The 27537-nt window shown below is 43.4% G+C and overlaps 1 protein-coding gene across 1 annotated transcript in view; it reads left to right on the plus strand.

The window, feature by feature from the left end:
* LOC115324942 (venom metalloproteinase antarease-like TtrivMP_A) overlaps window positions 1-27537 on the plus strand; it is a 116954-nt gene that overhangs the window by 74602 nt on the left and 14815 nt on the right. The window contains exons 10-13 of the mRNA XM_029985639.2: window positions 3192-3303; window positions 7203-7367; window positions 12553-12691; window positions 23984-24094. Of these exons, the coding sequence (XP_029841499.2) occupies window positions 3192-3303; window positions 7203-7367; window positions 12553-12691; window positions 23984-24094 (527 nt within the window). The remainder of the gene's footprint in view (window positions 1-3191; window positions 3304-7202; window positions 7368-12552; window positions 12692-23983; window positions 24095-27537) is intronic.

Here is a 27537-nt window from a genome sequence, read left to right on the forward strand (position 1 = left end):
GTGAAACAGTCTGAGAGCACCAGACCTGATGCAATAAAGGAAGATGTACTGTAACAAACATTTACTTCGCAAAATGTATATTAGATTTGTGTGAAGAGTATCTGGATCAGGTGGGAATTACTTCAGACCTTTAACTTTAATAATCACTTTAACAATAACTTTATTTATTTACATCAATCGAAATGAGCGACCCAAAAAGAAAAAAAAAAAGCTGCCCTAGGCAGCTTGACTTGTTCTCAGGGCCTTTGACCCTGGTCAAGCACAAGCATGCGGATAATTTGCAAAAGACAACTTATAGAGTAAGAACATCGTACGCACGGTGGATTGTATAGAACAAAACATTTAATCGCTTGCAACACTGTCGTCAATCTCCCCTTCAAGCACGTACAACACTGTGTGTCGTATGAATTATTAAAACGTGTAAACGTGGGCGAATTGATCATGTTTTTTATTCAAGTACCAGAGAGCGGATGTACCACCAAGATTAACCAACGTACAACAACGCGCAGTAGTGTATTGTCTGCCGTGAAACAAGGCCTCTATTGTTTCGAGTTTACTAAGAGGCCTTTTGTAAAAATGCTCTTAAGAACGATATATAGACGGATCCAAGCTCCAGAGAAGAGAGAGATCAAAGTGGTCTCGCATTCAGACGCCGAGGACTTATTTTGTAAGGATTACGCAGGCATTTCAGAAGTGGCGAGGGAACTAAAATCATTTTATGAGCTATTAAGTGCGGCTCTCAAAAGGGAAGAGCACTTCTTTCCCATAGCACGCGGGCTATGGAACCTAATATTTGAAATGGTATCACTTTTACGCCAACGCAAACTGAATATTTGGGAGTTCCGTTGCTGTGCAGTAGAGGAGCAAATGTTTAGTGGCCCACTGTTGTCCAGAAAAATGGAGAAGGTGCAATTTCTCAATATTTTGGCGCGGTACTGCTTGTAGCGTCCTGCATAAACATACTCAACATTATTATGATTAATTTGATGAAACAATCCCCTTTCTGCGCGCTGTAATCCAGACCAGGTTGCCAGTAGAGATGTTTTCATTCGTTGTTTCTTCGTGCTGCCGTAAGCAAAGCAGGATGGGTATCCTTCTTCGCGAATTAATTGATGCATTTTTTTTTGTCTGTGCGTTTGTTTGGTGTATTTGTCAAGCGCCAAATAAAAGTGGTTATCTCGAGACCTTATTGAAACCGTGTATCGTTTCCCGGGGTACCGTCCAGCGTTGCATGTGGGCTTAGGGCATGACGTCATATTGCGTGTTAAAAATATGTCAATTCCATTTCCTATAGGTACCTCTTTTTTTAAACCTCGCACGGGTATATTTTCTGTGAAAACTTCCTTTATAGGCGAAATATATGAACGCCGTGGGGTGTCCACTGTCTTTTTATGCAAGACACATTAAGCCTTGAAACGCATATATTTATAATGCAGGCACGCATTTCTTTTTTTCTGGGGTGTCCTCAAGCAAACTGCTAACCAAACAACCTCCCGATGACACCACACGGAATTATGTTCTTTCCTGAAGGAAAACACGTTGAAATTTTTATTGATTATTTCATAATCCTGGGCCTACATGCCGTATTTCTTATTAGATGGCCGTACCTAATGCTGAAGTAGATGCGCTTCCCGAAAAGCTGCATTTTACTGAAACTACAGGAAGTGTAATAAGTCTTTAAGCGGCCTTATTTTGCAAACCTAAATAGGTACACCGTTTGGGCAGCCTTGAACTTCTTGAAGAAAAAAAAAAAAACTTCATGTGCGCGTTGTTTGATGCGAAAATAACTATCATTTAAAGTGTTTGGTATTTTAGTAAAAAAAAAAAAAAGAACAATTCATAGGCGGGTTTGAATTCTGGTCGAGGTGCGCAGCGTAATCTGGAGGAGGCTAATTGTGAAGGTGTAGTGTAACTGAGATTTTGGTTGCACGATTGTAACTGTTCAAGTGTTACTTGCAAAACTGGCCCAACCTAGTATCAAATCCGTGCCAGCGCGTACCGTGGAACAAAATGAGTCAACGCATTAGATAACAACTTTACGGAAATGTGAGAACCAGCCTTAAGACAACGTCAGTTGCACGTTACTGCAAGTTTAACCGCAATTTCTTATTTGAATAGCCGTCGAGTAGTGTCCAGAAAGTGTCAATTTAATGCCGCAACCCAGGCCTTTCAGTTGACGCCACTGTTTTAGTTTTCTTCTTCGCAAGCAGTCAAAGATTACGATCCCCCAAAAAACATCAAATGGACACGGTTCAACGTGTCCTTATCACGAAGTGCTCTTTAAGCTTTACAGATTTGTTTTGGAAATAACCGCAAAGCCTACACATGCGGTTTGTGCAGGTGAGTAATACGGCTAGGGGAACACAGTATAGGGGGCAAATCGTAGCGATCAGTCGGTGAGTTACGCAAGATTTGTTAATCACGTTATTTAATTAGGACATTTTATTAAGGCTTTACTTAGAAACGTCCTGAGCATCATCGCAAACAACTAAATCAACTCTTTATAGAAGGGTATAACGCAGGGGAAGCATATTATGGCGTTCCATAAAAACGCCCCATTTGCACACATTTCTAGGTTTTGATTTCTTATTGAAGCGCATGTCTGCGCCCGCGTTCCTGCACTCGAGTGACTGCGACGCACCACGTGCGCACAACTTCCCTGCATCTTACGAGGGAGGCGAGCGGGTGGCTTGGCGCCGCGACCACTGGGGAGCAGGACCGCGGTCGTAAAGATGCGCTCAGATAAAAAACCCGGATCTAGAAACGCATTCATGTTAGGTGATTTTTCAAAACGCCGTAAAACGCTGCCCCTGTCTTTTTTCTTTCTAAAAAGAGTTGATTTAGCGGTTTCCGATGTTGTCAGCAAGTTTCTGTTTGGAGCCTTATGTCTAATTTCACGCTTTAAAAAGTTAAATACCAAATTATACTTAGTTACACGACTGATTGTTACGATTAGCCTCCTCCCCCCTTACTATGTCCCCTTGGCATAACTCACCTGCGCATACAGCGGAAATGTAGCTTTCACAGTTTGTTTTAAAGAAATCTGCAAATTTTAAAAGAAAACACCGTTAATTTCTTCTTATATGTCACTAAGATGGTCGCTGAAATATGCTTGGTCTCGTAGACTTGGCAGAAAACTTAAACAAACCTGCGTTTTCTTCTCTCTTTTTTTTTTTTTCTTTTTCGCTTAGGTCGCGCATTCCTTGGCGGACTCTGCAAAGAACAATCGCGTTTCGGTATAGTGGAAGATGTCGCTCATACATACTCCATGGTTTCTGCTGCTGCTCACGAAATGGGACACATGTAAGTCTTTTTGCAAATATTATGTTAGAGTTCTGTTCACTGGTAAAGCATTCTTAAAAGCAGAGTTTTCTGAATGATGCATAAAGACAATTATTAACTAAGAATAAAAAGTGGTATTTTTATATTAATTGTTTATATACTTGTTTACTATATGAAATTGAGTACTGCAGAACCCACCTTTAGGTTAATTGAAACGGTATGTAGAAACTTCCGTATCGGACGAATTTTATGCACCAGTGAGTCTCATAGTCGATATTGCAATAAGACACACTCCTATGAATAAAATATAAAGATAATGTAGTTATATCTCTGGACTTAGCAATTATAAATAGGTCAAGACAATCATTTTTATCTAATACAACTATTGAACATGGAATATTTCAAAAGTGTATATAAATATGTATAAATTATAACATTTACAATATATTGAACCAAAATATCGCAAAATGAAAATGTTAGCCAAAACAAAATGTCCTATATGAGCCAGCTAAAGGCACATCATGGAAGACAATCGAAACGAAACGTCAAAATGAAAATTAACTTAGAGCGGGTTGATAAAGATGATTTGAAAAAAACACTGAAGAATAAAACTTGTAGGAACGAGGACGAACAGTAGGGTTCTTTAAGGAAGCAACAGACATATAACGATTGAACCATCATGGCCGTAAGTCCTTCCCTTCCCTGCCCATGAAACTCTTCGGAAACGGAAAAAATATCCTTCAGAAAAAGAAGAGACCCGGGAGAAATAAGAGTCTGTTAAGGCAGAAGAGAAAAATAAGAATGTAAGCGAACTGCTCAGTTATCGAAAGAAAATGAAAAGGAATCAGAACGGAAGAAGATGTAGAAATACGTTGGTGAATTTGATGCGAATACTCGAAAGGATAAAAACAGAGAGAACGGGGAAAAAGACAGAACTGGGGAATGTCAACAAGAATATTTCTACACCTTTATTATCACTGAGACACAAACGTCGAACTCTTAAAAGCAAAAATGGTCAGATTACTAATACCTCGTCGTGATACTTGTGCTTTTTAAAGCTCTTAAGTTTAAAGTAAATTTCACTTTCTTTCACCAATTGCCTTTCGTTCCCCCTTCCAGAAAGCTGAAATTTTCAGGGGTGATTACTATATTTTGTGTATTTTATCCTGTTGCTAAGTGAAAGAAGTTCCGCTTTCGTCCCCATTTTCTATGATGTATCCCTTCATGTAATCGTAGAAATCGAAAAAAAAGGAAAAACTAAGAAAAAAGGAGCTAGGGTAATACTTCACACCTGCCACGTAAAGTTTATTTCTATCTCGGATAACCGTAGAGAAGGCGAGGCAGACGTCAAATCATCACCGGCCATCCTGCAGGATTAAATTATTTATCTTCCAAGGCTGTCCTTGTATTTCCCGATAGCTTCGGCTCATAGTTCGAACAAATGCGGCTCTGGTCCACAATTGGCTGAATAGTGCGACTGGATACTCATTTTACTTCGAGAAAGTGGTCTCTGACACGAGTGTTGATGCATCTGCCAATAGTGGTGGGACCACCATTCTCACCGTGTCAATGCCTATAGACCATTCTGGTTGTTTACAAAACACAAACTGGCGCTTACGTGCCAAGGAACTTCCGGTTGCTCCGTCTTTTGCAAGCCTGTCGACCTTGCTCACGTTACCACTTCAAGGAAGCATAACTTCTATACGGACAACAAAGTCGGAGAATATTTAACCAGGGCCTTCGACTGTACAATTTAACATATCGGAGTACGTAAGTTGGAGTACAAGAATATTCAAAAACCTTTACCAGATCTTACGCCTCTGCGTTTTCTCTTTTTGGCGTTCTTTAGAGCGCAGCTTTTAGGCGCCCGTTTCCGGCTTGAGCGCCGTCGCCGTCGGCGTAGCCGCCCGGCACATTATGGGTAAATTCCCCCCCCCCCCCAAATCCAGCGGAAAAATATCCCCGCTAAACCTAGCCGAAACATTTTCCCGCTAAATCTAGAGGAAAAAATTCTCCGCTAAATCTAGCATAAAAATTTCGTATTAAATCTAGCGGAAAGTTTCACCGCTAAAACTAGCAAAAAATTTTCCTGCTAAATTTAGCAAAAAATTTTCCTGCTAAATTTAGTGGAAAAGTTCCCCGCTAAATCTAGCGGAAAAATTTTCCCGCTAAATCTAGCTGAAAAATTTCCCCGCGTAATTTAGCGAAAAAATTTCCCCGCTAAATCTAGCGGAAATTTCTCCGCTAAGTCCAGGGGAAAATTTTCCCGCTAAATCTAGCGGAAAAATTGTCCCGCTAAATCTAGGGGAAAAATGTCACTGCTAAATCCACCGAAAAAAGTTTCCAGCTAAATCTAGCGGAAAAATTCCCCGGATAAATTTAGCGGAAAAAATTACCCGCTAAAGCTAGAAAAAAATTTCCCCGTTAAATTTAGCGCAACAATTTTCCTGCTAAATTTGGCGGAAAAATTTCCCCCCTAAACTTAGCGAAAAAATTTCCCTGCTAAATTTAGCGGAAAAGTTTCTCCGCTATATCTAGCGGAAAAATTTCCTTGTCAAATCCAGCGGAAAATTTTCGCCGCTAAATCTAGCGGAAAAAGTTCCCCGCTAGATTTAGCGGAAAAATTTCCCCAGTAAATCTAGCAGAAAAATTTCTTTGGGGGGTCACGTGACCGTGCAAGGTCACGTGACCTCCCAAGGTCACGTGACCCCACGTAACCTTGGGGATGGGGTGACGTGAACCCCCCCCCCCGAGAACACGTGAGGCCCCGATGTCACGTGACCTCCCAAGGTCACGTGACCCCCACGTAACCTTGGGGATGGGGTCACGTGACCCCCCGAGAACAGGTGAGCCCCCGAGGTCACGTGACCTCCCAAGGTCACGTGACCCCCCCCGTAACCTTGGGGATGGGGTCACGTGACCCCCCCGAGAACACGTGAGTCTCAGTACCCTTCCCTCCTCCTCCTCAAGAGCTGCGCTCTAATTCGGCGTTACAGGGATTTGTAAACGGCTTTCATTTTTTTTTGAGAACTGGCGGTTTAACGCTTCATCGACATTTCGAGCAGCGGTGCTAAGGTGGGCTTTGATCATCCTTTTGTAAACCGGAAGTTCTCTGGGACGTCAAAGACTGGAGCACCGCCTGACGGCGTCTGCCATGAAAAGGCTCCATACACCAATGCGCAATTCTGACGTCACGGCGCTGCGGTGGCACTTCAATTGGCAGGGCGCATGTGCAGACGCTCCACTTCACGCGAGTTCGGTTTCTGCGCACGCGCACTACCCATAACTCGCGCGGGCTTGTTTGGAAACTGCGCGTCGGCCTATACACGTCTCGTGTTTGTCCCCTTTTTGTGGCCTCCGTCTGGGGTTTAACAAACATTCAACTTGAACCAGCTCTCCCGCTTTAGTACGTTGTCACCATTCCAATATTTACGAGTACTCAACCTAGCGTGGGAACTCCTCAGCCCAGCACGCGCATAATCGTAGCTTGGGAAAGCGAGCGAATCACGCGCAAACGCACAAACACTGAAAAGGGAACCGGCCGGAAGCGATGTGTGATCTACGATTACAATACGCAGTAAAGGGATGAGATAAATGTCAAGTGAAACAGGTTTGTTTCAATTGTGCGTGATTGATATCGATGTCTTAGATATAAATATATACGAAACTTTAAAAAAAAATAAGGTGACACAGATAACATTTTAACCATGCACCACGGCGCAACAACAGCAGTCTTGATGCTTAATGAGAATAAAGCAATAACTATATGTTTAGAATATATAAAACGTCTATGTTTTGGTCCAATGGAAATGTGGAAATGTATTTACTAACTGATTTTTCCCGTGATGCATCTGCTTGTGAAAGTGTGAATTTTGTGTTGTTCACACTTCACAATACTCGGCGGCATTTGTCGTTCACAGACTCGGAATGCCTCACGATGGGGACATTCCATCCTACCATGTTCCAAACGTGACATGGGAACAATGTTCGGCGACGTCGGGATATCTCATGGCACCTTCACTTCTCGGCAAAAATGAAGCTTTTTTTTCCCACTGTTCTCTGCAACACATGAGGGTTTTTCTAGGGTAAGTAACGTTCATCTTATTTGCATATGTTTTAGAGAATATTTTTCATTTCTACGTCCTAAAACGGCATTCGCTTAAAAATAAAAATAAGATCTAAGTTCAAAAACTATCACAAACATTAAGGCAGCGGATCAAAAATATCCAAACCAATGTGTACGCTGTTTAAGGTATTTAGCGCACAACGTAGAGAGAAGAAGAACCGGACAGAAAAGAGCGCCTTTTTTTGTCCTGTTTTTCTCTCTACTTTGTGCGCTAAATAGTTAAATAAGTTAGACTACCAACTAGCACAGATGTCAACTTTACTACAATGTGTACGCCACTTGAATTTTTCTTTTCTGTCTAGATTTTGCAAAATGTCGCCTTCTGTCTATACTTAATTTATTTTAAGGTCAGAGCGCAGTCAAAAGCTAGAATACATTAAACCGCAGACACGTATACTTAACCGGTAAGTTGATGCGAACTCGCCGACCTCGATTACTTGAGCCGGAAAGGACATCGCACAAAAAGGGCAAGAATGGCGTGACATTGCACTTCTAGCGTTGTTTAATTCGCCCTGTAGACTCGTGCCGTCGACTACGCTCTGACCTTTCGTCAAACGATGTATGGAGATATTTAAACGCACTCATCACTTCGATCGCGTGTTATACGCGGGGAGTATAACATAGAAAGTCAAAAGTCAGCGCTAAATGAACAGAAGTTGGGGTGTAGGAATACCGCTTAAAATCGGATAGCACAGCGTTATTCCAAATTTGAACACTCCCGAAAAAAAAGCAGTTTATTTCACCACGCAGCCGGTGGTCTCGGGTGTTGGTGGACATCCCCTGGGCGCGGCAGAGACTCGTCGGGTCAGTGGTCTGACTCGCGTGCAAAGTCGTAGCAAGCCACCAGACTTCGTTACGTGACGTACACAGGAGATCTACATAGTAGCACGTTACTCACTGCCTATTGAAAGCAGGTCCTGGGAAGTTTGCGACATGACAACCTCTTGGGATCTCTCTGGCCCATGCTCAATTTTTTTTCGAAACTAGTACTAAAAGGCAACCAGAATTATCCCTTTGAAATCACCATCTGTACGTGTGCCGTCAATGTGTTTCCCCCTGACAACCTCGGCGCATCTTTACGCCCTGTAATAATAATTAACATGGCAACTAAGGGTATGTACACGCGCTATTCATGGTAGAGCGGTGGCCTCAGTTAGCTCCGATTTCTCACTTTATAACTTCAAAATTACAACTGAGGCAGCATGCTTTGGAAGGTTCTCTTAGTTTATACATATCATAGAAGAGTTAAAAAATATATTTATATGACTTTTAAAATAATCCGGATTTAGTAAAATGGCGCCTTTTCAGCGTTTTGTATTCTCTTACCGTTAACCAGGAAACCAATATTTAGCGAGCGATTAAAAAATGGAAGCCGTTTACAACTCCCTGTAACGCCAAATTAGAGCACAGCTCTTGAGGAGGAGAAGGGGTACTGAGGGTCACCTGTTCTCGGGGGTGTCACGTTTACCTTGGGGGGGGGGGGGGGGGGGGGAGTGTCACGTGACATCGGGGAAATGTTTCCGCTAACTTCAGCGGGGAAAATTTTCCCCTAGATGTTACGGGGATTTTTTCCCGCTAGATTTAGCGGGGAAATTCTTTCTTCTATGCTTAGCTTGGAACTTTTTCCGCTAGATTTAGCGGGGAAATTTTTCCGCTAGATTTAGCAGAAAAAGTTTCTGCTAGATTTAGTGGGGAAGTTTTTCCGCTAGATTTAGAGGGGAAATTTTTCCGCAAGGTTTCGCGGGGAAATTTTACCGCTAGATTTAGCGGGGAAAATTTTTCGCTAGATTTAGCGGGGAAGTTTTTCCATTAGACTTTGTGGGGGAATTTTTTCAACTCGAGTTAGCAAGGAAATTTGTCCGCTAGATCTAGCGAGGAAATTTTTCCGGCAGATTTATCGGGGAAATTTTTCTGCTAGATTTAGCGGGGAAATTTTTCCGCTAGATTTCGCGGGGACATTTACCCATAATGCACCGCGAGGTTACGCCGACGTGATGGCGACGCCGCTCAAGCCGGAAATGGGCGCCTAAGAGCTGCGCTCTAAAAGAAATAAATGGCAACACGCTGGCAGCGTTTGAAAATCCTACCATGTATAGATGCGAAAAAACAAAACATCCGCATTATTGGGCATTGTGCCGTGTTTGCGATCATATTTTGCTAACTAACAATGCCACGGTAATTAATTTGAGTCAATTTCCTCTAAGCGTAGTTTGTTATTAAATATTTCTAGATCCGTAGCCGCAGGAGTTGTTTTAGGGGATGTGCCCGAAATGGCAAAATTGCCAAATCCGCAAAAACCGCTCCAGTCTGAGCGCGCTTAATTTTTTTTTTTTTTTCGAGATGAAATCCAATTCTTTTGGAAGACAAAATTTGTTTTAGTTTTTCTCTGCATTGAATCAACCAAATATATATATTTGTTGATTTTGCCAAAATTCAAAATTATAACCGGGCATGGTCGGCCGAACTTATCTGTCAACAGCCTATAGAGGGTTTGGGACGCGCGAGGCTGAGAAAAAGTGGTTATCAAAAAAAATTTGACTCACTTTTATATTAATTATTGTTAAAGGAAAGGCAGTGTTAAATGCAAAGACAAAGGACACCTAAGTCCAATGCTTTACCTTCTATTTTGTTCAAGTTATTATAGTTAATGCTGACATCTCTTCAGGTCCACCATTTGTTTTCTTATTTTAATATGACATAAAATGTGTTTAACAAACCAGTAGGTTTGGATGCTAGTAACTGTAAAGGTACGCCAGAACACTTTTTTTGCGAGGTGTTTGCAATCAAACTTTTAATTTTGATTCTTACATTTTGCTTCCAACTGAAAGTCTCTTCTAGCAACACTGAACGTGTGAAATATATGGCAGGAATCGGTGCCCTGTCTAGATGGGAGAAATAGTTCCCGCCTGATTAAAACTAATTCATTATTGTGTAAGTAATGCTGTGGAAGCTCACTTCATCACCTGCTCAGCAGTAGGAACAATTATTCTCAACATACTCTGTTTCTATACAGCGAGTTCACGCTACCAGTGACTTCACGCCACTCAGAGTCGGAAAATTGTTTTTAATGTTTTAGCACCGGCTTTAGTTGTCATTTTCTCAGTAGCTATTTAGAATTTAAAGATACTAAATAGCATATTGGAAAGAGTACGTTTCTGGTATATAGAAAATGCAATTAGTTTCGATCGGCTCCGTAAATAAACTGTATTGGCTACAATCAATGTAAAAAGGCTACAATCAATGTGCAGTTAGTACAGAAAGTAACCATGGTGTTGCTACTGCGTTCTTAAGTGTCTGTGGTTTCCGTATACGTCGTTGGTGCAGGACGGGGATTCCACTCTTCCGATAACCCTGGTAAACACGGATCATATGAAACATTAGTTTTACAGGCTGTAGTTATCAGTCCATGAATATCACTTAACAACGATGAAACGTACTTTTGAGGTAGATAATATTTGCACGTAAAGGTGAAGCAGATTATAATACTTGCGTTTTTGAAAGACACGAGTGAATTTACGGCGCTATGATAGAGATATCACTTAACGCCAACTTCTCATTCTACAGCACTGTAATTAAAAACATAGCTTAAGTGGTGAAAAGAATCTCCCGCCCACATATGGCCACAGTTCATTTAGAGCAAGGGAGCACTTACCCTTTCGATGCCGCAGGACGAGTCCCCCTCCCGAAAGTGGGAAAAGAAGAGACGAAAGCTCCTTCTCTGCCAGCAGTCATTTGCGTCCGGAAAAGAGTGTGAGATCCCACGAACCAGTCGGAGCTCACAGCGAAGGAGGTCGAGTGTTCCGACCCGCGCCCGTTATCACAGCCATCGGGGACGAGAGGTCAAAGGAATCCCCACGAAGCAGTTGTTTTTGGCATGCCACATCAATAAATGCTACACAGTAAAACGTTGCAATCGTCGTACGCAAAGGAGTGAAGGTTTACATTTCGTTTATCCGCGAACGAGGCTGGGAATCGGCTTAGCAGGAAAACAAAAGTCGAGATGGTCAATATAAATGCATGTAACAAATATCTATATCCCTTGAAGCTATTTCAAATGCTCTGCCTCCTCGATGGCTCCGAAACAATGCGCCGGTCTTGGGTACTCCAGGTGGCTGGTTTAATTCCCAGCCGAGGTGCCCGTAATCTGATAGAGGCTCACTGCGGAAAAAAAAAACCGTGTAACCGAGATTTCGGTTACACGCGATTTTGGTATGCCAACAACGCGTCACAAAATCCCCAGTTGGTCGAAATTTCTCCTCAAACATCCCTTACGGCGCGCCAGATATCATTCATTAGATTCGCAGAGAAAATAAAAAAAAAAAGATTTCATTTCACAACCAATGAATACGGGTGTCATTTTAAAAAGGAATTTGTTATAGGGCTTTTTTTTATTATTAGACACTAACGCTGCGAAAAATGTATAAAAAAACTGCCACACGGTTGCCATCACAACATACATCACTCAAATAAGCATTTTTAAGTGTACTGATAAGAAATCAATTAAAAATAAAAATGTAACCATCTTACCATGCGAACCAAATATAAGCCGTCTCGATTTGCAGCCTGATGCTCGTCGTTCAGCCTCACTGGCTGAACGACGGGAGCGGAAACTCTTACGCCTTCTTCATACGCGCAACGAGCATACCTAGACAATCACATGTCCTTATCAAGCGATCGCATGGTTGCATCCGGCGACGGGTCGTCATAGCCGCGTATGTACATGCAGATTCCTACTCCTATGTTGTATTTTCCTTTGACTCAAGAGTTACTTAATTTTTGTACAGCACAGTCTCAGGTTTTTCATTGTGATCAATGTTCACTAGCTCGCCTGCACGCGCACTATTTTTTTATAAGAAACAATCGCGCGAACACCTACGAATGGCAACCGAGTATGCTTTAATGAACCTTCATTTCACGGAAATATTTGGGAGAAAAATTACGTGTTGCGAGTCTCCCTGGTTCAGAAATACTGGCAAAAAGAAACGAAGCTATCTTCAAAGTACTCGGCATATTTTGTTTTCGACTTTTTTAATAAGATTAGAATAATTTTATTTTGAATCGTTAGACTATAACGCAGAAGCATGATGTGGTTTGTGTACACTCATTTTTAGCATTGATGCTCATAAACGTTCGAATATTTTCAGACGTCAGACGGAAGAATGTTACGAAGTGAAGTCGAAGAAAGCCTTCCAAGCACCTGGCCAACTGCCGGGCGTGGGACTGAACATGACAGCTTTATGCAAGAGGCTACATCCTCACGTCCCTGGAATAAAGGGCGTACCTGTAAGAGGCAGCAAAGCAATTATTTCAGTATTCGGAGTGACCTAGCAATCAATACATGCGTGATTTGATCTCAAATCATGCAGGAAGAAAGAGTCAGATTTTATGTTTTCTGTAAAAAACATATATGTTGTGTTAAAAGTTCCACCTAGAAGAAAAGCGAAAGACGCAAGTTGAATTAACTTTTGGTTCTCCTCTTACGGAGCACAAAAACGGCCGTGATGGAAATTAGCTTTTTCCCTACTGCCGAGGGCAGCATGGTACACTGACGTCTTCTCTCATGGCTGTTACCTCTGCGTTATTTTATTTTGTTCAAGACTATGCGAACACTGAAAGTGTTCTAATATTATTATATTTAGGTGTTCTATTGTTCTATTAAAGCCACTAAACTAAGCCACAAACCTTCTAGGTCTGTTTTTAATTAAATTTGACAGGTTGATATCTGCGAACTTCTTAAGTTATAATTACCATATGCATGGAAACCCCAAATGGGCTATATAAATATATTTATATCATTAAGTTGTGCCCATCATCTTATGCAATATTCTAACTTAATAATGCCGAAAATTAAGAAAGTTGCAAGTGCAATGTTTTTAAAACTAACTATTTTTCGGGTTTTTCGAAGAAAATATTTTTTAAGAAGAATAATAGTTCATAAATGTTATTATTCACTTGTATGACCTCTATTCAACCCCAATATTATAAAATTCGTGTTCGTATTTAGATAGAAAATAAGGCAACCTTGTCGAGCCTCTGCGTCTTTGGGGGTTTTCAAATATATCGGTAAATCTCTCGGGGGATATGTCCACTTCATAATGGTGGATTTACTCTGAGGCGACAGGAACGAGACCGAGGCGGTGTAAGCGAAATAAACATCTGATTTATGTAGAAAAACAATTTGAATTTGACGTGACAGTTAGATAAAAGCACACAATGCACACGGCATTCCGTTTACCGCGCAGGCACTGCGACAAAGTTCGAACAATACAACAAAACACTGCAACAAAGACGCCTCGGTTCGAATTTTATTACACCTTTCAACGCCCTCATTGCTGCCGTCCCTCCCAAGCTCGCCGTGGCATCCACCTCAATTCAGGCCTTCGCCCACACAATATTAAGTGGAACAAAAAAACAAGCAAACAAAAAAAAAACATATATTTCGCCCAAATCGTCCGCTTGCCTTACATTCGCGACACACTGCACGCCACGACAACCTTCGGTCCCAAATAGATCCCCAGCGGCCTTGTTGGTCCAAGGTCCAAGAAGGTGGAAGCGTAGCAGGAGAATACAGGGAGGTTAGAAGACATGGAGAGGGCATCACATAATTTGTTTGAAGCTTATCCTGAAAAAAAAAGAACACGTAAACAAAAGAACGTATAAACATCAAGAAGATATGGTAAACGCGGAGTGTTCGAATGACACGAGTCACGTGCCAAAACTTTTTTTTTTCATGTTACATTGCACATTTGTGTTTGCTCCATACGATCACGAGCAGACGCAGAGGGCATTCAGGGCGGCCGGGTGGCGAAACAAAAGGGTCTGGCGTCGCCCATTGCTGTGATAGGGCTTTGCTGTGTGAGCGGCTGCGGAAATCACACCGGTTGTTTTTCTGCGCGGATTTTGTTTCACCGATATGGCCACATTGCCTTACATTCTGAATTCTGCACTAACGTGAAATAATCGGTGATCCTCCGACGCACACCGAACTGGGAAAGTGATGGGTTTCGTTCCTCGGTATGCGTCGTGGCAATGACGATCCCGTCGAAGAGGATCAGAGTGTGCGAACTCTATGAATTTGCACACTTCAGATCAGATGACAAGAGCGTGTCGAAGGCATTGTTTGGCCGGACTTTTCCAGCGAGATTCATACGTTGGCTTCTATTCCGGAACGCTTTCCCCCTACCCGCGGGTGAAGAGAAAACGGATCTGGGACGTTCGGCTGATGGAGATAGATTTAATTGCTACTTACAAAAGTTCATTGGGTGCGAGCATGGGATGCTTGCGCTGCCCAGACAGCACGACACATGTACAATGCTAAAATACAGATGAAAAGAAGGAGAGAAAAGATCATGAGTCATTCTACTTTGTTAAGGTGGATGACAAGCAAAGCAGTTTAGCACACGACACACTCCCGCCCCGAGGAGCCGGAGGACATTAGATACGGAAATAAGCGTCAAAACACAGGCGGGTTGGTGTGCGATCATAATTATTGAATAAAAACTTGAGACAAGGAAACTAAAGAGACATACACACCATCGTCTCAAAAAGAGACGGTGGCCTGTATATCCCTTTCGATTACTTGTCTCAAGGCTTTATTGACTAAAAAAAACGAGACACGCGGCGACGGGACGGCCACCCGGCGGAAAGTAGACACACGCCACGGAACCGCCACCCCGGGAGGGCGGAAGGAAAGGAAACTAGGCGCGCAAGGGCTTGGAACGACGACAAAGAGAGGGCGGTGCGAGCGTAGACATGGTCGACGCGGGTCGCAGAGCCGCAAATCTTTGAGAAACGTGAAATATATACCTGAGCGTCAACTCTACTAGAACCACAAAGTTCTGAATCTGCCATAGAGCCTGCTTTGAAAACATGGCACCGATCCGTACTCGAGAAACGAGCTAAGGGCGATCGCAACGCCGCCATATTTCCCGCAGCGGCCACTCGAAGATGTTCACAGTAGCTTGTATTGGGTCGGGAGCATCGCATTCTATAGCGTCCGCTATGACTATTCTAATTTGGCTTTAATCGGCCATTTTGGCGCCCAAAACATATACGGTGCAAGGGGTTTCAGGGATGCCAACGCCCGCCTCCCAAGCGGACGCGCCGTGAATTACTTCCGAAATTAGGAATCGCCCTGGTGGGGACGCGCTACCTAAAATCACCGGTGAGACATGGTTCTATAAAATCATTATTAATTGTGCCGAAAAAACTCGTAAACTAAATATTTCAGAAAACATCACGCGCCTGTTATTTTGTACTATCTTGGATAAAAGTTCCAACAAAAAGAGTTCGTTCTGTTCGTTCTTAAGCAGAAACAAGCTTTCAGAAAGCTGAAGGTGACCACTGTAAGAACAACAACAAAAAAAAGATTAAGGGTGGCGCTTCTATCGTATTTACCTCGGTCTCGGTGGACACCAGCGGGCCAGGTTTCAACAGTGAGTTTCCTGAGTGTTCTAGTAACGTTTGCTGACAGTCTATGGATCTCAAAAAGGTGCCTATTCATAACTAATCTACTGAATAGACCAATTGCAAAATTACAGGAGCATTAAGGAGAATGCAGGGGATTGGTGTTCCATGCGGCGCACGTGCCGGCGTCTGCAGCAATAACTGTGCTGAGCAAAAGCCTAAAAACAAATGGCATCTGGCACGCGCGTTCGTCAAGGCATTATTTTGGTTATTTACTTCGAATCTTTATACCGGGAAGGCGTGCGCGTGCGGCGCGTGCAGCTGTGCAAGAGTCGAATTTTTGGTCACGCACACAAAAAATCCACGGAACCCTAGCCATAAACAGCTTTGCAGTAAGATTAAATTCCGACAGAAAGCAAGCTGACGAGCAGGACGCGGAGCCGTCGGCAGGCTAAACATCTCAAACTGAGCTGAGCTGTCAACATATGCAAAGTGTGAAACCGAGTTACGTATTATTTGCAAGTCACGATATCTTTCCACAGCCACACGTTTGTTCCGCTCTAATTTAGAAATATGTATTACGTTCATACGTATATACGTGAGACGTGAGACAAAATCGACGCTCGATGTTTTCCTTCAGTTGCGATGTGCACCGACGCGAGCACCAGCCGACGTACACGAGGAAATTCAACGCGATCATGCTTTGCTGAAGTGTCGAACAGCGCGCCTATTAACTCTCTTGTGGCTCCGTTCACAAGGAAAACGATCTTCGCTACAAAAGCGCAGCAAAAACATGAAATATAGATTTTTTTTATAATTTAATACTTACATTGATTTTAAGATTTTCGTGTAATAGTTTCGTATGACTCAAGACTCAACAAGATAACCGCAGTAAAAAAATTTAAGATGCTAAGCTTTTATTTAATTATAGACCCATCGCGTTACCGTCTTATCATCGCGTCACCTTATCCAGAAGGAATAATTTCGTTAATTACAGTGTCCTCCTTTTCCATTTATTGTACCCTCTTAAAAAAACACCAAATATACCTGGCCACATGTGAGTGCGAAAGTGCAAAAGACTGAATTAAATGTTTGGAAAGCTTTCTGGCTGCGCCCTACCACCGTCAATAATATCATCCTGATGCTTCGGTGTCGCAGTCATCTTATATCTCCACAGATTCGTGAACGGCGCTTTTCTTTACGTTCTAGATCGTGCCGAGAAGTGTTTGCCTTCTTTAGATCTGAACATCCGCCCTGAGCAAGGATATGGACACGTATATTGGGCTTATATACCCATAACTACAAGTCATTTCATTATTAACGATTCCACAGAGTCCAAGCCTCTGAAGAAAGGTATTACAGAATTATGTCCGAGAGCTTCCGTAGCAAAGGAGAGCATATCCCCACAGGAGCTCAAACAATTTTGTCATCAAGTCGAGAGATTTAGTCGGTAGGCTTGCGAAAGAATTTCGTACTGGGTGTTCGGGAAGAACACTTTAAAGATATTGTCACGCGCGTTGGTGAGCGGGCGTGTGCGTGGCCGAGTGGTTACCGCGCTTGAGTTTTGTGCGGAAACCCAGGTTTCGATTCCTGGGAGTTACCCGTCATCTATTTATTCTTTCAGTTTAATATTCACGTAAATTCGAGAACCCTCTCGCTTGTTCAAGGTCCGAATGCTCTACGCGTCGGACCTTCTACGCGAAATGTCACGAATAAAAAAAAAAATACAAAAAAAACATGTTTAATAGAACTTAAAATTAACGTTTAATTCTGCGAACTTGTGCCCGAAACAAAATAGTCCAAGGCTAGCGTCGCAGGCGTCGATGGCGGCGTATACCAGCAGAATCGAACGCTGGGGCGAGGCCACGGTGTAAGATACACACTTTACGTGAGGAGACGGCAGGGCTGTACGCGCGGCGCGAGGAATCAGATAGTGTTCGTTCGACGGGCATCCGAAAGGCTGCATTATTCCGCGGCCACCGTGCCCGCGGCCAACACCACCTAGACAGAAGACCTCCACACGCGTCATCATAGTCAGATCGATCGAGGCGAGAGATTGGGCACGAGTGCTGCGTCAGTGTTCGGCTGCGGCTCGTGGCCAGTCAGCGCGTCGAAGGTCGGGCTCGGGTCCAATAGCCGACCGAGCGCCATCCGACTGTGATGACGTTTCCTAGAAGAAGAGGAAACCATGCGGAGGCCTTCTGTCTAGGTGGTGTTGCCGCGGCTGACAGTGTCGCCGGCGGCCAAACGGCGAAACTTTGTGAGAGCGGAAAAAATTATCTCGTTGCCATGACACCCCGGTACACCGTGGTCTTTCTGCACGAGCGACAACCTCGCTTGAGCTCTGCGCGCGAGGAGCATGATGCGGCACGAGCCGTCTTTGCCGCGCCCACGGGTCGACGAGTCATCTGCCGGCGCCGCCTGAAACCATAGTGAGAGAGAGAAAGAGAGAGAGTGAAAAGCGAACTTTATCTGCACTGCGCCAGGGGCGCGCTGTCCTCACGGGTGGTTCGCGTTTCGACCCATACCCGAAACAACCTTCCGGTTTGTACCTTCCCGTTTCGACCCGTCTCAAAACGACCTTCCCGTTTCATCCTTTCCCGTTTCGACCCGTCTCTAAACGACCTTCCCGTTTCATCCTTTCCCATTTTACCCTTTCCAAAAACAACCTTCCCGCTTCGGCCATTGTTCGGTTAGTTTGTATTGTTCGTTAACAGTTGATTAGATTCAAGTGTCCAGTGTCTGTTTTCCTTGCTCCCCACATCACTTCTCCCTCTCCCGAAACAACCTCGGAGACATGGCACCGTAAGATAAACGCTGTTTCAGGGAGGGCTCACTCGAACATTTATAACTTCATCGACCTGCAAACGGGATAATCCTTGAGAAGGATCGCTGCAGCAGCTTGCAAATGGTGGTGCCGTGCGGGCCAGGTTAACGCCGCGAACTATCACAATTGGAGTGCCGCCTTTCTGATGGCGCGATTTTCCTTTTTGACTTCCTCAACCAAGGCGACCGCATACTGTGGTTTATGATTTTTGGCTGTGTACGCGACGGTTCTGTGTTTGAACTTGTAAAAAAAAAATGAAGTCGCAATCATATGCCCGTCAGCCTGTCTGATTTAGAATAACGTACGTAAGCGCTTTGGGTGACCTAAAAGTAGCGTCGCGATATAAAAACTTAGGCAACGCTAATTTTTGCTTACTCAGAGTGCTTGCCTGCGTTACTCTAAGACTTCATTAGGTGCTTTCGTAGACCGCGTTTCCCCTTTCGCTAAGCCTAGAGCCACTATATGAGCTGCGCTTAGAGTATCAGCACTCCGTTCCCCGACATTGTTGTGGGCGCCGCCATATTGGGGCTTGTGCAGAGCAGACGCAACTGGAGATCGTCATGATTCAAAAGCGTGACTTCCTGAGCATTCGATTCGATGTAAGGAAGCTCATGTAATATTGCTTTTCTCTGTCGCGGTCTGTTTAAACATTTTTGGAGGACGGAAAAGCATTTCCTGTGATTTCAGATAAAGCTTCAGATAACTGGCGACCATGATTTTAAGCCACAATATGGCCAAGTGTCGTTACTCTGAAGCGTAGCTTATTTAGTGGCACTAGCTAAGCCCTCCGCAACGAAGAAGCCGCTACTGCACCTGCGCGCCTTGGCTGTACAGTTCTGGGTATCGTAGCGGGTTGCGAAGGAGCGTCGCGTGACTTCGAAAACGGTCTACGAAAGCTCTCTGTTATTGTACAGAGCGCGAAACCGTTAGCGCGAACAAGTGATTGTTGGTTTTAGCTGTTTGTCTACAAAAAAATCAGAAGACTGCCATCAAGAATACTAGTCTGTTTGAAAGTGCTCATCTGGGCCACTAACCTAAGCGTTAAAATGTGATACCTTCTAATACCATTTTGAAGTAAAATTCGAAAAATCGCCAAGATCGTATTCGTGGTAACGTTGTCGCGCAGTGTACATAGTCCATTTCGTAATTACACATTTTGGGGACCATCTTGAAAGAAATATTTTAAGTGGTTCAAGTAGAAATATATTTCCTTGAAGCTTGTCTGAAAGTATTGCATATTTTAATATTACGTTTACAAGCAAAAATATTTCTCCACATAACTGAATTGCTCGCCTGCACCTTTGTATTAAGTGCAATAACATGATTTCGGGACATATTCTTAAGCAGAAAAACTGCGCAAACCAGGATTAGAAGGATGGGTTTTTTTGCGAAGAGGTTGAGATGCGTGGGGTTTTATACCAATCAACGGGTTCAAACGGGACAAGTTCAAACGTAAATTATGTCTTGGCTACGGGGGGTTCAAATATGAAGGGCGTTTCGGGAACGGGTTGAAACGGGACAGGTTCAAACGGGAAGGTTGTTTCGGGAATGGGTCGAAACGGGACGGGTTCAAACGGGAAGGTCGTTTCGGGAATTGGTCAAAGCGGGACGGGTTCAAACGGGAATGGGTTGTTTCAGGCTACACCCGTCCTCACCTGAAGAGTGTTATCTTACACCGTGGGCGAGGCTGACTGCGGCTCGCCACGCGAAGCCCCTTATATACACGCGTTGGCTGCTGGGACATTCAGCGTAGAAAGTTCGGCGCGTAGAACATTCGGGCCAGAATGTTCGGAACACGCCCAACAGGGTTCTCGAATTTACCAGAACGTTACACTGAAGCAATAAATAAAAGACGGGTAACTCTCAGGAATCGAACCCTGGGCCTCGCGCGGATGTCAAGCGCGGTAACCACTCCGCCAAGCACGTGCTCGCTCGCCGACGCACGTGGCAATATTTAGAACACGTTTTGACTCTTTTGTGGAGGGGTGTTTTAGCCTACCTTGCGTCCAGTAGACACGTTGCTCTGGGGCAGGGGGCGCGAGCTCGTTCGCAAGACGCGACCATGTTATGATGGCTGCACCGTCCAGGTGGACCTGTAACGTTCGATTGTGCACGTGCCACTTTCGAATAGAAGCATCTGTAAATGCGCAATAACAAAACTTATAAAAAGTGTGGCTCGCCGCCGCAGCGTTCCATTAAACATTCCTTTCACCTTTGCATTCTTTCATAGCTTCCGCGAGCATGAATGTTTCACTTTACATGATAGTGAAGCCGAAGCTAGTCGCAAGAGCACGTCCTCCTGAATGATGCTCGCACTCCACGAGCGCGCGTGCTTGGCGGGGACGCTGAAAGGTCGCAGCTCGCTCTTGTAGCCTCTGCTGCGCTGGCACTTAGAATAGGATGGACTAGGATGGACTATAAAAATTGTAGTGCGGAATTCTATTTTTCTCACCTGGAGCGCTGCTCAAAACTTGAGAGTACGGGTCTGTTGTGAATAAGTGCCTGCTAATTATTTTCAGAATCGGTAAAGTTTCTCCCAGGTTCAATGTTGCGATAGTCTCTTTCGCGCATTCAAAAATATGTTCTTGTGCTCCTCAAATTAAGACGCAGGACGAAACCGATTTTAGGCGAGGTAACACATAGTTGCAAATATGCTGCATGCGCAGTTGTTCGTTTACAAAATCCCTCTTCCCTGTGGCGAAATTTGGGAAAGCCAGGCCCGCAGGTCTCTTGAGCACTTGGTCTCTATGGAAAGCTCTACCGAAAAACTATGCTAGGCACTGCAGAAAAATTAACCGCTTTCCCTCACTTGAATAATATTCAAATATTGGTGAACCAGATAAATATGAGGGCTAGACGAATTCATGGCGCGCTTTTCTTTCTTGACTACTGACCTTGTGTTTATGTTAGTGTGAATTCAGCTATTATTTCTGGTGTTGGTTCCCCTATCACCCTATCAACCAGCCTGAAAGATTTCTTTGGCGGTGTTGTAAGGAGTGTTTTGAGGGAGTGATGTCCTGTCCGGTTTCATGTAGCTTAATTTATTCATAAAGTTAAAGTTTGTTGTAAAAAAGCCGGTCAATTGAACTTTGAACTTCATACTTTATAAAAACGAATTTCCGACAAGGACTCCGAACAAAAAGCTTCGAATAGGTAGCTAGAGGTTCCGGGTGCCTCCCCATAAAAACGCAATACAATATTAAATAAATCAAGAATATAATAACCGGAACGAAATAGGTGTACACAGTCTTAGTTAAAAAAAAAAAAGAAACATTAATGTGGTCGAAGAAGACGTTGTTAAGCAATGTCGGCAAGTTATAAAGTAGAGATTGACGTGCATCATCACAACATAGATGGGAAAAGATCAAGAGTTTGTTCGTTGGATAGTGATTATTGATCCATGTTGAGTCAAATTCGAAAGATCCCGATTGATCCCGAAAGCATACAAGCATATCGTAGCATATCGTATGATGGAACAAGTCATAGCGGGTAGTATGACGTAAGCATGGTGGATCCGGATTCACCAAGATTAAGTCATCTCATCCATCTTGATCCATCATGGATCCAATATGCTTTACGTCGCCCTACCCGTCATCAGTTGTCCCATAATACGAGACGTTACAATATACGTGCATGCCACTTTCGCTAACATAATTACGTTATCACAATTTTTAATAGAAATGAGACAACAACCAACACACTCTACACTGAAGAATTAAAAAAACAAACATAATATACTGTATTCATAGTTTCATATTATTGCCACGCCCTCAGCTGGCTAAGTAGGCAGCGCGGCCGTGGCCTCACGTTTGGCATGCTTGCTACCCACGCGAAAAGCCAGGGTTCGATTCCTGGGAGCGAATCGTCTTTTCTTTATTCTTGCAATTTATTGTTCTGGTACATTCGAGAACTTTGTTGCTTGTCCGAGGTACGAATGTTCTAGTCGCCGAACCTTCTTGGTTGATTGTTCCAGAAGCCAGCGCGTGTACATAAGGGGCTCCGCGTGGCAATCCGCAGTCAGCCTCGCCCCAGGGTTTGACTCTGTTATTACGCCGACATCGACGCCCGGGACGCTAGCCTTTCTCTATTTCTGTTTTGGGCAGAAGTTCGCCCCATTAAACGTTTAGTTTCTTCATTTATTCGACGCTTCATCATTTCTCATTCGTGACATTATTATTAAAAAAAGAATGGTTTGGTATGAGTGTCAGCGCTGTGCGTGCGCGTGCTTTCTACTTGTGCTTTTGCCTCTTTTTTGCTGTTTTATTTCTTCTGATCATTGCTTCTGATCATTCTGGCCTAACTAAGCCTTGATCTGCAGTTAAAATTGTAACCGCATACATTCTGTAGAGCATTGGAGAATTTATTTTTAATTGTGCCTTTTGGTGCTCGTCTTCAATTTATTCCCTGCACAATACGTGCCTAGTAATTTTCTTTGTGAACATAAAAATATGTATAATAATGTGTTGTTATTTTGTGCCGATTTTCTTTTGTTTTGTTGCTCTTTAACAGTTGTATTTTATTGCTTGTTAAAGCAGTGTCCTACTGTGGCTGGGCCTCGTCAAAGTGTACTTGCTTTTGCCATGTATCTCAAAACGTTTGCATTCGAACTAAAGACACAAGTAAACAAACCGGTCATTACCTACGCTGCCCCATCTACCACCTGCAATAATAACACAGACTGTACTCCATCAACCAATTTTCTTCGAGATCTCTTACTTCTGCTAAACGGCCGGTTGTAAAAGCCGGTTGTAATAGTCGGATGTAATGAAAAACCGACACCGAAAAGCGTTTACGTTTACAGGAAACCATATAAAAAGACTTCACTCTCCGCATGTTTTGAACTCACACCACTGAGATTGTGAGCCAAGTGCTTTACCGACTGAGCTATCCTTGTTTTTATATTTTTTGTTTTCTTAATCGTCGAGCTGCCGAGAATTGGTGGTAGCTAACTCGCTAAAGCGAACGCATTGGCGCGGCACGCGAAGGCGCCGTCGCGCGCTTCGCGGACTTTCCGATTATGCTGGGCATCTCACTTTGCGTTTCAAATTGGGGAGTGAATCTTAGGTACGCGGTTCTGTTCACACGCCCCTCTCTTTTTCCACCGTGGCCACGGCTTCTACAAAGCCACGAACGCCCATAAGTGGAAGGCGAATCACACATTTCGTGCTTACCAATGTTTGTAACAGTGATCAAGCTTGTATTCTTTAGAGGAAGCTTTACATTTTTCTTAATAAACAATGCGTCTTTTGGAGGTCCAGATCTTGCTTCAAACGAAGCAAGTTATAATATTGCTTTGAATTTAGAAAGGGCTTTATTAAATGATCGAATTTATTGCTCTACAGATTCCGAAACATGACGAGAATTGTGAATTCTTGTGTGCATGGAAAATTAACAATTCCATGCATGCCTTCATTCAACGCCATGTAGATGGAATGCCCTGTGGCAAGGGCAGGGTAAGTGAAGTGAGCTTTTTATGTCGTTGACAATCAGTAATTTTGAAGAGTTATAACTTATAATAATTGAAGACAGCTCACCTCATTATGAGCTAACATTTTCTTTTCCGCATGATTCTAAAGATTATCTTATGACTACTCTTTTAACCCGTAGTCGGCTTGTTCGTGACGGTCAAGCAGCCTAGTCACAAAGTGCATGCTCCAAAAAATGACGATTTGCGGACAAAAGCATTGGTTTTACTCGAACTTTGGTAGGCCCCCAGAATCTCGCCCTCTACTCACGAATAGAATTGTATATCATTAATTTCTTAAGTCAATATGCATGTGTTACTGGCCACGTTTTTGTAGTCCAAGTGTGGTTCTACTGAACGGAGAGGAATAGGACATACACAGAAGGAGCGAGCAAGATATTTTCTCCAACTTAAAGATGTAGACCAACTTTGTTTTTGTTAAGTATCAAATGGTCATTTCGGAAAACAAAATGAACTATCCTTAAATCACAAGTCCAAGATTTAGTTCAGGGATACAATCGTTGCTAGCGAAGGCGAAACTGTTTTTTTTAAATTAAAGAAATGTGAGAGCGTAGTATGAAACACATAAATATATATAAGAACAACATCTTGCTTCGTTACGCAATTATGGTGAACAAGATAACACTCAGTTGCGATATTTGAAATTCTTTAAAATGCTCACCGATACTCCCTAAAAATATCGTAGACATTGAACTGTTGATGATGATCATGAATAAAATAGCGCGAAGCAACAAGGAAGGAAGGACGAGGTAGGCACAAAGCAAAGAAAATTGTTGTGTGTATGTTTATACAGCCAGAAGTTAGTCTGCCTCAGTGAGCGTCTGGTGTCTCAGCTGTAGATGAGCAATTTAGCCACTGCGGTACTGCCGATAACCTTGGGCCTTTAACCTGCACCACGCGGTAGTGATACATGACCGCACGCTGGTACGATGCTCATCCAGATCGAAATGGGCAGGGGCGGGGATTGAACCCAGGATCGTGGGTTCTGCAGCGCGCTAGTGTGCGCTAAACCACTCGGCCACCGATCCTTTTTTTTTTTTTTTTTTGAAACAGCCAGTTTATTGAGCGTTTGGAAGCTGATTTCGAACAAAAGCAGACAGGCGACACGCCGGCTGTTTTTCCGTTAGACTATGAGCACCTTGAACGTTATATACGCTAACACTTCACATACACCATTTCTGGAGTCGTCTTTCGATTACGTCCCACTGCTCCTGGTATTCTGGAAATCTTTTTGCCACTACACTGAGAGCCCACTTCAACTTGGCCGCAAAATACGACCATGTTCTTCGACGAGGTAGACAGCAAGGGCGCTAACTTACAACTGTCATTTAATGCAGTCTATAAAGAAGGAGAAAGAAGTTACTGATGTTATCGCTTAAAAGAAAGAAAAGCACACCCTCAAAGTTGTTATACGTAAAAAGAATAAAATAAAATAGGCAAACTCTATTGAACGTCAGTTGTCAGTTAGAGCCCTTCCTGTCCACCTCGTCCTTCGTTTCTTGTTGTTCTGCGGGATTTTATTCATGTCAACCAACTAGCCCTCCAGCTCATCTTATTGAAATCTTGGCTGTGTGTTTTTGAGCGTGCACTAAATCGGTGGAGGTCATTGCATTCTGCAAGCGGAAGGCGTCTGTTCCTCACTCCATTTTTCCTCTGGGTTTATCGTTCTGTGGTTTCGCAGTATATTTTTTTAAAATAAATCTATAAATGAATACTGTTAGGGGCATACTGTTTTTTTAATTGTCCGTGTGAATTCCGGTATGACATACAAACCGGTCTTGAGATGTGTGGCTAAAGTTCTATTTCATTGAAAGTAATCAGCAAAAAAATGAAAGACTTTTACAATTTCCTGCAACACCGAATCAGAGCGCAACTCTTGAGGAGGACGAGGGAATGCTACGGAGGAAAGGGTGTGTCCCTCTTCCTTCCCGGCTAGATTTAGCGGAAAAGTTTCCGCTAAATTTAGCACAAATACTTTTCCGACAAATTTAGCGGAATTGAGTGGGAATATTGACAATGTTTGATGCATGTAACGTCACGCAACGTCACACGTGCTTCATACGACACGTGCTTCCTATAATGACGTCACACCTGACGTCACGTGTGACGTCAGGAGGGTAAGCCTCGTGAGGGTAACCCTCGTAACTTTCACGAGGGTAACCCTAGTGACGCCACACGTAACATCATTATGAGTAATTTCCCGTAATGCAACGCGCGGTTACGCCGACACCGACGCCGCTCAAGCCGTAAATATACACCTAAAAGCTGCGCAAAAAAAAATGGTCTAAGCGTTTTTATTACATCCGATAGCCTTCCTGTCGACTCACCCCTAAGAAAAACTGGACTTGAAATTTAAAACGAATGCGCAAGCGCAGGAGAGTGAAAAGTGAAAGAATCGAGAAGAACAAAAAGGTCGATCGAACGTACCCTTAGGGGAATGGAAAACATAACCTCATGATTGCAACCTGGACTCTCAACGCTGTAACGTTTTCTTATTGACATTGCCGAGGACTACACCTTTGCCACGGTGTAAAATGTACGTACATATCGCAAAACAAAAATGCGGAGTTCTTTTTTTACTACAAAAATAAACCGCTCATTCCCTATCCTTTATTCGGCAGCAAAATGTAGCGCTAACGGTTCGTACCAGATCGCAAAGCTGCAGCATGCAGCGTTATCTTATTCAAAAGTTATGTCATTTACAAAAAAAATTCTATTAGAAAATGAGTCCCGGTTTTGCCCTCGGTAGCTGACGCCACAGAGCTCCATGTGTTAGAGAGCTCCGCCGGCCGCCATTTCCGCATCGAAAATTTTAGAAAATCACATGACTCCTGAATAAAAAGTTCACAGGGTCTCTTATGTTTTCCGTTAGACGACTTGAAGGCGAAAGGCCAAGCGCCGATGTGTTAAAGACAGACAGATTATTAACTCGCTGAGTCATCTCTCTTAAGGTAATGAGACGTCTTTCTTAATGTGCTGAGTCATCCCTCTCAACGTGCTCAGTCATCATCTTAATTCGCTTAGTCATTCACTGAGTGGTCACGTAAACGTTTTTTTTGTCTTTCGTGTCGCCGACGTGTTCGCAAGGAGTGAACGATGAGACGTATAAGGATTTCGCCTTAATAATGATTAGTGCTGTAACTTCGGCAACTGGCTCAGACCGCTAGCGCTACCTATGGCCAGAGAATGAGCGTTAGACGGCGCATAGTTTAGTTTTTCCGGTTAAAAGTAACCTGTAAGTTTTCTGGGGTACACTGTATATACGTAAGGACACAGTGAACATCGAACGCTGCGACGCGATCGGCCACATAAAGTCCTCTTGGCCCACGCCACCCAACAGCGTCTTCGCCGTCCAGATGGCGCAAGTGAGGAAAATAGAAAAAAAAAAAAGTGCCTCGTTCCTGGCGAGCG

Source organism: Ixodes scapularis, unplaced genomic scaffold, assembly GCF_016920785.2.
Source record: "Ixodes scapularis isolate PalLabHiFi unplaced genomic scaffold, ASM1692078v2 PGA_scaffold4__175_contigs__length_147842914, whole genome shotgun sequence".
NCBI classification, from domain to species: Eukaryota; Metazoa; Arthropoda; class Arachnida; order Ixodida; family Ixodidae; genus Ixodes; species Ixodes scapularis.